Genomic DNA, 12,055 nt, shown 5'->3' with positions numbered 1-12,055 from the left:
ATGCATTCAGGTTTTTATAGATTCAATAGCCTTGGAAGAGCAAATAGAGCCAATAGAGAGAAAGAACTGCATTTTATAAATTATTTATTGCCAAGGATGTAATTGCAAGTTAAAGGCAAATTGCAAATCTCATTTGGGTATTTTTCCTTATGGGGCTTTGGATTTGGCAGCAGATCTGGTGATGTTTCCAGGATTAGGCTCCTGTTCCAAATCTTATTGTAACAAGGGTGATGTTAGCTAAGCTTGTAAAATACAGCAGAATGTTTGCATGTATGCCCTTTTCAGAAATCAGAGGCAGTAGGTGAGTGGTGACAAGCACCAGGCATTCCTCCTTCACCACCACGTGTGACTTCTGATGACTACAGGAGGAGGTGGTGTGGGGATCAAAGTGAAACTTTACATAGCTGAGTGTTTGCAGTCTGCTCTCAGATCCTCGTCTCCCTGTCAGCTTTAGTAGGTGTCCAAAGCACAGAATCCACTATTGTTTAAGAAAAGTGAGATTTTCTTAGCTGTTTACTTCAGTAATCCTTATGGCTGGCTTCAGTTTTTCTCTCCACAGAAGTAAATTTCTGTGCTTTAAGTCAGCATGACTGTGCACATGAATGTGTTAACATGAAGAGTCCTTTGTGTGCAAATGTCATCCCAGATACACCCAACAACACCATGGAGATACGTGCAGCAATGAGTGGGTCTCATGAACTGCTGTGACTAGTTTGCTGCAAGGGAGAGGTGTGAACCGAGTGAGAAAACACTCCTGGGTCTCTTTTGAGATATTTCTGAGTCATGCAAACCTATGTTACTGCAAAGTCCACCAGAAGCCAGACAGAGTGAAGTAATGCTTTAGTGAGATCCTTGATCCAATAGAGAACTAAAGCATCATTTTCTGCAATCCAAATAACTGGGGAAATGTGTTCAGCCATTTCACACAAAGGCACTGTCTAACTAAGGCAGTGCTTGCTGCTGGACATCTATATCATTGCTAGGGGCTGTGCACACCTCATACTGCTGCATGCTGATATGTGGGGATATGAAGAGACCCATCTCTTCTGTATGTTCACACTGTCGGTGATCCATTCAATGAAGTGTCCTTTTTCAGAAGAATGTTGCTAAATGAAGGATCAGTGCTGCCCCAGAGAAACCCAACAGCACTGCCCACTTGGCATCCCACAGTTTTAGAAGATAGTTTTTTTTTGCAGAGAACCATCTTGCATATGACCTAAAGTATTGGCAGCATTTTTCCCCAATGTATTTATAACATACTTTTCCAAAGGAATGCTCAGCCACTGAAATTTTTTAAAAACTTAGTAGGGAATAATAATTTTTAAATAAACTGTGATAAAGCTATATTTAAGGTAACGTGGATGAGTTGCAACTTTTTGACAATGATAGTTTTAGACTATGTCAAGTTGAATTTCTAAAAATTTATATATCCTAAGACATTCCTTGTCTGTAAAAAGAGCAAGCCTTCCCCAGTCCTTTCCCCTGCTTGCATTTTTTTTACATGTGTAATAAAGCACATATGATTACAAAATTTACAGTTATAATGATTTCCAAATCCTGATAATTAGCACCATTGTGATTACTGCACTCTTTGAAAGGTTGTGTTACAAAATTCTACATGTGAGCCCCAAATATTTAAATGTTAAAAATTCATGTTGGTGTGGGTGTTTGTATTGAAAAGATGGAGCCAAACAGATGTAATTTTTCACTGAGATTATGGGTATTTTCCTTTTTTTGTTTCCACATTTTTTTGTGTGCTCTGAGAAGTTACACAAGCCTCTTCATGATGATGTGAACTCTTGGAAAAAGGAGGAGGTTCCAGCTGGAACTTGCTTTAGCTAGTAAAAACTGACACCTCAGCTTCATTTGTTCAAGCCTACGTTGTCTCTGTGTATAATGGCAAATCTGGACCAATTGCTGTAAACTCATTGCTTAGTTAAAGAAACCAATAAACAGAAATATTTAGAATAAGTGATTATTTAACATTAAGTACAGATTTTTTTAATGTAAACCAATTGCTGTAGACATGCCTGTTCACATCTGTAAATGATTTGCAAAGGACACATGCGAGACTGTGTTTGTGTCTGAGGGAACTCCACTTTTGATCAAATTAAGCTAAAGTGATTTGGGCCTATATAACTAAAACAAGTCATTAACAAACCAGCAGTAAAACACTATGAGGAAGTTCAAAGCTTTTTTTCTTAAAATGTCCTTTTTCTATACTCACAGAGTCAGCAAATTGTGTAGTACATGTGCAAGTGCATGTATCTCATCCTTTAGGATACAGCTTTGCTATGCACTGTGAGGAAATGTATTTTTTAAACCCAGTTCACACCTCCTCTCCCTTCCCCCACCTTTTGTCTTTCACACAACTAGTTACATACAAGACAAAAAAGACATATTCCATTTTATCTTACTTGGAATAGAAATAGGAAAATCAAAGGAATGGAACATGTTAAGACATTCTCACACACATAATTTCTGTCTGTTCCTCATGAGGCTTTAACTACTTGAACCTGCTGGCAGGTTAATGTTCTAAACTGGTGATTTTTCTTCCTGTTGAAAAAAGAATTTAATATTTATGAAACAATCTGAAAGCCATAATTTCTATTTCAAAAATTACTAAGACTCATATTTGCTGTGAAAATTTAATGGTGAACAGAAGAGAGAGTCTTGCTTTTTAAAGAAGGAAAGTGTGATTCTGTGACTAGACTGGGCTTCAGGATTCTCCCTTCTCTCCACTTTGTGTAATTTCAGTTGTGATTGTTGGCAGAGGAAATCTGTACTTCAACAAGTTTGCTATGTGCCAAGCGGGCTTGTTGTATTAATTTCACTTGGGTATTGTTAATTAACTCAGGTTACTCAAGTAGGTGGGGATACTTGCATAAGTAAAAAGCTGTACTGATCTTTTTCCTTTGCTCTGCAAAGGCATCCTGTACTAACTACAGTGTCATAGTTTATGTATCTAAGACACCAATGTGATTTCTTCAATCATTAACACAAATTGATAGGAGTGGACCACTGTGTTGAAAGCAATCATGGCTGCGAGCAACTGTGCCTAAATACAGGTGATTCCTATGTCTGCCAGTGCTCTGAAGGATTTGTCATCAATGAGGACCTAAAAACCTGCACACGTGAGTCTTGTGAGAACATCTTTTGTTTCAGCTCCCTTGGGAAGGGTTTCTGTTTTCATGCAGGGAAAAGGATTCACCTTCAATTTGTTCTTACAGTCTGCATTTCAGTAATACTTTAATAATTATTTGAAACAGAAACAGAAAAAGTATTTAGGAAAGAATACTTGTCTAGATAGCTATTAGTCCTCACATATTCGGAAAAGTTTTGGGAGACGTATTTATCCCCAGGTGTTGAGGACAGGTTTTCAGTCATATGACAAATGTGTCTGATAGGTCATCTTGACAGCAGTCCCAAGCCCCAAGGCAAACTGTCCCACCTCACCTGGGGCAGGAGGAGAACTGAGAGCCCCACACTGAGTTTTACATTTAGCATGAGAACCCTTAATAAGTGAGCAGAAGTTGTCCTGGCAGCTTTCTGCTCTTTATAAATCTAATGATCATTGAGAATTAATACAATTTCACAAACAGTTGAACTGCCTCCTTCCCTGAAAAAAATAATGTGTAGAAAGGGCCAGAAAAAGAATATGAGTGCATTTTACCTCTTGACTTTTTATGGACCTCTTTGGTGAGAGTGTTCTGTTCAGTTTTTCCAAATTTTGGAGGTACATTATTTTTCAAGCTTGTGGAGTGTTGGAACAGCTCGAGAGTTCACCCTTTTTCTTGCTCTCAGGCACAAAGTTTTAAGAGAAGTCAAACTGCAAGTCCCCAGTCACAAAAATTATCTATAGAGAAGTGAGGGAAATCAGAGGCCATTTGCGTTTGTATTTATCCTTTTGTTTGCCTCCATACTAACCCTTTTAGCCCCATCCAGTACCTTCTGTCTGCCACTGCAGCTCTCTAGAAAGGGACAGACAGTAACACAAAAGTATTATTAGTGTACATATAAGAACAATAGGGTCTACTAAAAACAATTTTTTAGATATTTATCTATAGTACCACTGAAAATTTAGAAACAGCCAAATAATGGAGTTCTATCAACTTGCAAATGGAAAATCCCTTTTCCTTTGTAGTAACAAGAGATGATTTTTCATTCCTGAGTTATTTTCCTCCAGGCTGTACTTGGAAACCTATCAGCAGCAGAGTTCAAGAATAATTTGGACAACATTCTCAGGCAGATGGTGTGAATTTGGGGCTTGTCCTGTGCAAGGCCAGTAGTAGAACTTTGACTGGTCCTAGTGAGTCCCTTCCAAATCAGGATATTCTGTGATTCTATGAAAATGGTGCTGAGTGCCATGAAACTGAACGTTTTTGAATCACTCCTCTTCTCATAACCCTCTCCTCATATATATTTAGGAAAGATTTGTCCTATTCCTGAGCTCTAGATGGGATGTTGAAACCTCGTGAACATTTTTAGGCTGCCATGAAGAGAGTTTTGGCACTTTGCAATTTCCTGAATGATAGATTGAATGGAAGGGATTAGCATTTAACATATACCAGTCCTAGTGAGAAAACATTTGGGACGTTCTAGTATAGTTCTATATACACTGGCTCAAGGATCTTAACAAAACTATGGGAACATCTGAATGGTAACCAAATCTGTACTCTGAGAACTCATTACAAAAAAATAATGTGTGTAGCCAATAGACAGTAGCAAGTCCTGCTTGCAAAGTCTCAGGGGCCCTATGTCTTTATATGACAGAGAAGGAATTTGAGATGAAAAGTGGATCATATTTGACAGTACTTGTCATTTGCAATTCTTTGTTGAAGCTTGAATAGTCCAAGCCAAATTCCACTGACATCTTAGAGGCTTTATCTCGCTGATACAGGAACTGGGTCAGGTCCAGAAGTGAGTGCTGGGGACTGCCACCTTCACTTCAGGCCATTTAGAGACTATTTAAAGAATGTTCACAAGGTAGCTTTTATGTCTTTGCCAGTGTCTTATATAAAATCATTGCTAAAGTATTTTGTTTTGTTTTAATGCATTTTAATCCAGTCCAGACGTGGACTCCATTTAGCTTTGTTAAGCACAGAAAAGTATGATTTCTCAACTCTGCTTAAAGCAAAAAAAGAAAAGTAGGACCTATAGGACCTCACTAGGACCTCTTACATTTTATTGAAACTTTATAATCAGATGAGAAACTGAATTATTGTTTAAGCAGCTCAATGTATTTATATTTACTTGTTTATGTGGAATGCAAATACTAGAGATGAAAAATAATTGAGTCATTATTGGTTAACTTTTTAATAATTTTGATTGCTCCTACAGGAGTTGATTATTGTGCTCTGAGTGATCATGGCTGTGAACACTTGTGTGTAAATGGTGACAGATCTTATACTTGTCAGTGTTTTGAAGGATTCAGGCTTCGTAATGATGGGAAAACATGTAAACGTAAGTTATTATTCAGCAACTCGGAGTCTAATATTACACACAGAGAAGAAATCTGTAGGGTAGGATTGGATTGTCTAAATGTTGCAGTCCAATGCAATTTTAATTGTTCAAGGATTTCAAGAGGTCATATTTCCCCTTTGGTGTCATGTTTGACAGCAGTGTGCTGATATCTTGGATATGCTAAGGCATCTAAAATGGGATTGAATGCATACTTCTAGGCACCTGAAACACACCCTAAACATGTGTGCCATTGAAAAGTAGCCCTGATATTGGACAGTTGTGGATCCAAAACTATTCAGAGCTGGGACAACTGTGATTTTCTTCTAAAATTTTATGACAAAAATATGTAATGTTTATAAAGTCTTACCCAGAATGAAGCTTGCAACATTATTAATGGAAAGTTCATTTTGTCCAACATAGGATAAGGATGATTGCAACAGAAAGATCATAATTGCGTAACAAGTTAGACTACATTACACAGTTATGACGAGTGGCAGATATCAAGAAAAAAAAAAATAGCAAATTTTTCTCAACTTTTATAGCATAAGTCACCAAGTGATCAAAGAAGAATCATGGATAAATTTTGGAAAAACTCACAGGCATTCAGTATTTTGTTACTGTAATCCCCATAATATCTAATATCAACATCTGCTGTTAAAAAATGTTTACAGAAAAAAAAATTAAGGGCATCCAGATATTACCATGATGAATGAAAAGCTCCTTATTCTTAGCTGATGTTTCATAATAGCACCCTCTTTTATTATTCTGTGCAAACAGAGACAAATTCTGCCTGTCTCAAGAGTTCAGATAGACTAAAAGCAAGTTAACTTTGAACATACTGCCCTTAACAAACAGAATTTTTTATATATTAAATTATTCCCAGGTAAAAATGTCTGCAAATCAGTCAACCATGGCTGTGAGCATGTTTGTGTTAATGTTGACAATTCCTACATCTGCAAGTGTCGTGAGGGATTTGAACTGAGAGAAGATGGCAAGACCTGCAGAAGTGAGTGACTGGCATCTATTGAACACTTTTGCATGTACATCAGGCAAGGAAGGAAAGGGGTATTTTTTACTTCTTTCTGGAAAAGAAGCAACAATCTTCCTTTTGATAGCTACATTTCTCTAACATGTTTTCATTCAAAACCTACATTTATATCAATCATTCCTAGGACAGGACATCTGCAAATCAATCAGCCATGGCTGTGAGCATATTTGTGTTAATGAAGATGATTCCTATGTTTGCAAGTGTCATGAGGGTTTTCTGCTGAGAGAAGATGGGAAAACATGCAGAAGTAAGTACTCTGAGAATTACTCATAGAAATTTATTTTAAGTATGTAGATCTGAGAAGTATTCAAACACATACAACAGTTTACTGTCATAATAAAGGAGTAGTCTTCCTATGTATAATATAGGAGTAGTATTTATATATTTATACACTTAGACCTTCCAAACGCTTGTAAAAGACTCTGTAGACAAAAATAGGGTCTTTTAATAGATCAACTGACAGGTACCAAGAGTTAAAAGTGTTTGCTGCCTAAAATTTAACCTGTTTATTCCAGTGGTATAAGTAGACCTAATGAAAGCTGTTACTTCTCCTTGCATGATACATTTGCTGTAGATGTGCTTTAACCAAATATCATCAACTGTTCTCAGAAAAAGACATTTGCAGTTCTGTTGACCATGGCTGTGAGCATGTCTGTGTTAATGCTGATGAGTCCTACATCTGCCAGTGTTATGAGGGGTTTGCACTAAGGGAAGATGGAAAAACATGTAGAAGTAGGTATCCTTCTCTTTAGCAGATTTTCTTTATAATCTTCATATTTGTAGATATATTTTAAATATGGCACTCTTATTTTTTAACAGATAAAGATGTTTGCAATTCTGTTGACCATGGCTGTGAGCATGTCTGTGTTAATGCTGATGAGTCCTACATCTGCCAGTGTTATGAGGGGTTTGCACTAAGGGAAGATGGAAAAACATGTAGAAGTAAGTATCCTTCTCTTTAGCAGATGTTCTTTATAATCTTCATATTTGTAGATATATTTTAAATATGGCACTCTTATTTTTTTAACAGATAAAGATGTCTGCAATTCTGTTGACCATGGTTGTGAGCATATTTGTGTGAATACTGATAGTTCATATCTTTGCCAGTGCTACGAGGATTTTGTATTGAGGGATGATAAGAAAACATGTAAAAGTAAGTTATTTTAATGTTACTATATTTTTTATATTCAGACATCTACAGAAGGAACATATTATTTAGAGGCAGTTCTTCTTATAGGAGATTTTTCCTTGCAAAAATGAGAATAAATTCTTTATTTACTAGGAGATTACTACTGTCAGTCTTTAAAGTTTTGGATGTGTTCTTATTCATCAAACTGTAGTAAATAAAATCTAAATTATTCCTAGATAAAGACATCTGCAAATCAGTCAATCATGGCTGTGAACATCTTTGTGTTAATAATGATGATTCATACACTTGCCAATGCCATGATGGATTTGTACTAAGGCAAGATGGGAAAACATGCCGAAGTAAGTAGTTTATTAATAAGAGAAGAATTGTGATTTTTGTCTTGTTAGAATATTATTCACTGGTTCATACTAGCCAGAATGGAATATTTTTCTCTATAGATCATAAGACTTGCATGAATTAAGTATTGTTTGAGCTAAAGCTACATTTCAGAAAAATCAGCCAATTTGAAGGTTTGAGTATAGGTTTTAAAACGTGAACTTCATTTCCAAATTAAGTATATTGAGTTATAATCTTGAGTATAGGATGCTGCTTCATTTTGCTGTACTGAGTTGAAATTCTAGTTACTATTGTGTTCTTCTGTCTATATACATGCAGATCATGACTTAACTTGTTCTGTAACCTCTTTGCATGTTCTTTTGTAAATTATAAGCAAATGAAACTCCTACAGGCTTTTTATGTTTTCTAATCGTTTTATAACGCTCTTCTTGCTCCCCTAAAACCTCTTCTGTTTATCAGCATCCTTGTGGATGCACCACAGTGAAAGAAAGTCTTCTAATAGGAAATGCAGCCGGGTCCAGGGCAGGGGAACAATAACCCATGCAATTCTTATTTGAATCTAGCTATCATTTTGTTTATCATTTATCTTTTGATCTATTGTTTTTTGGGTTTTTTTTGACAGAAGATGTTAGTCTCTAACCAAAATATTCTGCTAGTACTCGTGTTCAATTAGTTATCTACCATGAACAAAAGTTTTAAGATTCTCAGTATTACAGGTGTTCTGTGTCCTGTTAAGTGCAGCTTTCATTCTTTGTTTTATAAACATATATCCTTAATTCTGGCTATTTAAAAACACATATGATTTGCTGTTATCCAAAAAGATTCAAGTTACCTTGTATCAGCAGCTGTTTTATATTTATTTGCTATTCTCTCAGAAGTGGAGTAATCTACAAACTTCATTAGTGATTATTTTGTGTTTTATTCTGGACTGTCCATAAAAATATTAAGTAGTAGAGAAGCAAAGCAAATTCTTAGAAAGAAAGCTACATGATAGTTGCTCATCTACAATTGGTTCTGAAGCCCTTTCTAGCCACTTTTATGCCTTATAATGTTGATTCTGCAGTCTCTTTCCTTAATCAAAATAATACCAAGACTACTGCCTTTTTGAAAGCTCATATGAACAGCATAAGCTTTAAGAATTGGCCTGAACATCAATTAAGAAAGACTTTTTTTTTTTTTTTTTTTTTTGGTTTTTCCAAGTTGATTGATATTAGTCCTCTTTCTTTGATTTTACTCTGATTCAAGTTCCACTGTCTGTTGCATTATTTTAATTCAGATCAATATCAAACTGACAGGTTTTTAAACACTGGAACCATAGTACTTTTTTCAGTGTGTATGCATACACTGGGAATGAAGACAACTCAGTGTCTAGTTAAATAACTTTAAATAGTGCAATTACTGATGGTTATTATTATTGTTATTATTAGTCTTTCCCCCCACATCCCAAAATAGTCTGTCTCATACTTGTTTTCAGCTATGTGAAATTCATCTTTCTGAATTAATAGCCATGTCTGCTGCTGGTTTGTATTTTATTCTGTTTTTTAAGCAAATGTTTCTGAGTTGTGCAGAGCTGGGTATAAGCAGATGTTAACTTTATTTACATTATAATTTCTCCCTTATCCACTATGATGGCATCTAGTTTAGATTGCCATGTCGTAAATATAATTATTTTTGAGTTAGAATATTGTCTCATGTAGTAGTTTTTGCAATTTTTGTTTTGGTATCAGGAGACCCCCATGAAATTTGGCTCAGGTTGAAATTATTCTAAAAATATAAACCTCAAGAGTCAAGTTGAACTTGACTGTCAGGAGGCCACTTTTTGTGTAAAGGTAGTTCTCCATTAGAAACTGATATTTTCTTTTGTGTTGCATGAAGAAGAAAAAGGGAATGCTGATAGATGGCTCCACTTTCTTCTGCACTTTCTCCCCATCTATCCCTTTAGAAGAGCTTTTAACCAGCTGGTTTAACACACAAGTCCTTGCATCAATTTTCAGCAATCCAGTTGGATTTTGTTTATCTTCTTAAATAAGTAGTTCCTATTCTTTCAGGTTTTGTTTATGCAGACTCTTGGCACTGATATAAGGATGTTAAGAATTATGGTTAAATCATGTCCCGTGGTGTTTTTCTTAGTTTTGTTTTTACCAGCATGAATTTGTGCTAAATGACTGTACTAAATTATTCCCTCCTTTCACTCTTAGTGCTCTTAATGTAAAATCTTCCTCCTCCTCATCCTAGTCAGATTAATCCTAAAATGGTTTGTTTTCAGTTGGAGGTCATCCAAACCATGAAGTTCTGCTCAGATGATAAAGAATATATACTCAATGTAAACTAAGATGTCCACCATTTAGCTAGCCAGAGATTTGCTATCAGTTTGCAAGCTTCCATCTTTTTTTGCTTATGGGATTAACCCCCCAGTCTTTGTATTTATAAAATAAGTTTAACTAACAAGCCACATAAATATCATCTAACTATTCCCAGGCAAGGATATTTGCAAATCAGTCAACCATGGCTGTGAACATGTGTGTGCTAGTGCTGGTGATTCATTTGTTTGTAAGTGCCAGGAGGGATTCCTGCTAAGAGAAGATGGAAAAACTTGCAGAAGTAAGTAGTGTGATATTTATCAACATACTTTTTATCTGCAGCTCATGCTTGTGTAGAAATATGCTAACTAGCAAAAGTTGTCATCTGTTTTCAGATAAGGATCTTTGCAAATCAGTCAACCATGGCTGTGAACATGTTTGTGTTAATTCTGGTGATTCATATACCTGCAAATGCCATGATGGGTTCCTACTGAGAGAAGATGGGAAAACCTGCAGAAGTAAGCAGCACAAGAACTTAATTGGATGAATTACAGATACAATAATGGAGGCCTCTGCTGATGTGTGCTGACTACCAACTCTCCTGTTTGCAGACAAGGACATTTGTAACTCAGTTGACCATGGCTGTGAACAAGTTTGTGTGAATACTGAAGATTCCTACATCTGCCAGTGTCATGAAAAATTCATACTGAAGGAGGATGGAAAGACATGTAGATGTGAGTAGCCTGAGCTATAAAAGTATGTTTTTATTTGAGGCTTTCAAGTGTTGTGGGTGTGAGTGCACATGTGTTTGGGATTTACAACTATTTGGGCTGGTTAAAAAAAAAGATACCACCTTTCCCTAACAAGCCTCACTTCACAAACCTCCTCCACTTTTCTCAGATAAAGATGTCTGCAACTCAGTTGACCATGGCTGTGAACATATTTGTGTTAATACTGATGATTCCTATGTCTGCAAGTGTCATGAAGACTTCATACTGAGGGAAGATGGAAAAACTTGCAGGAGTAAGTTATTTAATCTTTGTTTTGTACTTCCTAATCTGTTAATGAACACACTATGCAACAGTAGTGTGTTATTTGTGTCTTTATTGTAGAATCAGCTTCATGTAAGTGAGCTCCTTCGTGGAAAATTATAGCCAAATTTTCTATCTTTTGTGAAATTGATTTACTTAGCTAACTGTGCTAAACACAATTTTCGTTATTCCAAGGTAAAAATGTCTGCAAAACAGTCACCCATGGTTGTGAACATGTCTTTGTTCCAACTGGAGATTCTTACATGTGTCAGTGTCACAAGGGATTTATATTGAGGCGAGACAGGAAAACATGCAGGAGTGAGTAGCTGAAACTTTTATGGGGAATATGTTTTTCAGTGTTAAAGGAAATAACAGACTTAATTTCACTCAAAGCTTGTTCATGACAGTTTTGTATTTGAAAAATGGTCTAATAAGGGAATTCTCTTAACAATTCTCAGATAAAGACCTGTGTAAATCCATTGACCATGGCTGTGAACATGTGTGCATTAATAATAACACCTCATACAGCTGTCAGTGCCATGAGGGCTTTGTCCTGCAACAAGATGGGAAAACATGTCGAAGTAAGTAACTCATTATGTCAGTCAGCCCCTCTTCTCTGTCATTGCTACATAAATGACCAAAGATGTTGTACTCCTTTGTCATATATTCTTCAGATATCATGTTTGGAGTCTTTGGATTTATAAAATATTAAATAGAGTACAGACAA

The 12,055-nt window shown here is 36.0% G+C and overlaps 1 protein-coding gene across 3 annotated transcripts in view; it reads left to right on the top strand.

The window, feature by feature from the left end:
• Positions 1 to 12,055, top strand: part of MATN2 (matrilin 2) — a 64,121-nt gene that overhangs the window by 39,015 nt on the left and 13,051 nt on the right. The window contains exons 8-21 of one of the 3 annotated variants that reach the window (XM_056484096.1): positions 3,012 to 3,134; positions 5,341 to 5,463; positions 6,347 to 6,469; positions 6,636 to 6,758; positions 7,121 to 7,243; positions 7,331 to 7,453; positions 7,542 to 7,664; positions 7,877 to 7,999; positions 10,476 to 10,598; positions 10,693 to 10,815; positions 10,909 to 11,031; positions 11,198 to 11,320; positions 11,524 to 11,646; positions 11,787 to 11,909. In XM_056484096.1, the coding sequence (XP_056340071.1) occupies positions 3,012 to 3,134; positions 5,341 to 5,463; positions 6,347 to 6,469; positions 6,636 to 6,758; positions 7,121 to 7,243; positions 7,331 to 7,453; positions 7,542 to 7,664; positions 7,877 to 7,999; positions 10,476 to 10,598; positions 10,693 to 10,815; positions 10,909 to 11,031; positions 11,198 to 11,320; positions 11,524 to 11,646; positions 11,787 to 11,909 (1,722 nt within the window). The remainder of the gene's footprint in view (positions 1 to 3,011; positions 3,135 to 5,340; positions 5,464 to 6,346; positions 6,470 to 6,635; positions 6,759 to 7,120; positions 7,244 to 7,330; positions 7,454 to 7,541; positions 7,665 to 7,876; positions 8,000 to 10,475; positions 10,599 to 10,692; positions 10,816 to 10,908; positions 11,032 to 11,197; positions 11,321 to 11,523; positions 11,647 to 11,786; positions 11,910 to 12,055) is intronic. The other 2 variants (XM_056484095.1, XM_056484094.1) reach the window with 2 other exon arrangements.

The sequence above is a fragment of the Oenanthe melanoleuca genome, chromosome 2 (genome assembly GCF_029582105.1).
Source record: "Oenanthe melanoleuca isolate GR-GAL-2019-014 chromosome 2, OMel1.0, whole genome shotgun sequence".
In the NCBI taxonomy this organism is placed as follows: Eukaryota; Metazoa; Chordata; class Aves; order Passeriformes; family Muscicapidae; genus Oenanthe; species Oenanthe melanoleuca.
Note: the sequence above shows the minus strand (reverse complement) of the source record. Positions and strands in the feature narration are given on the sequence as shown.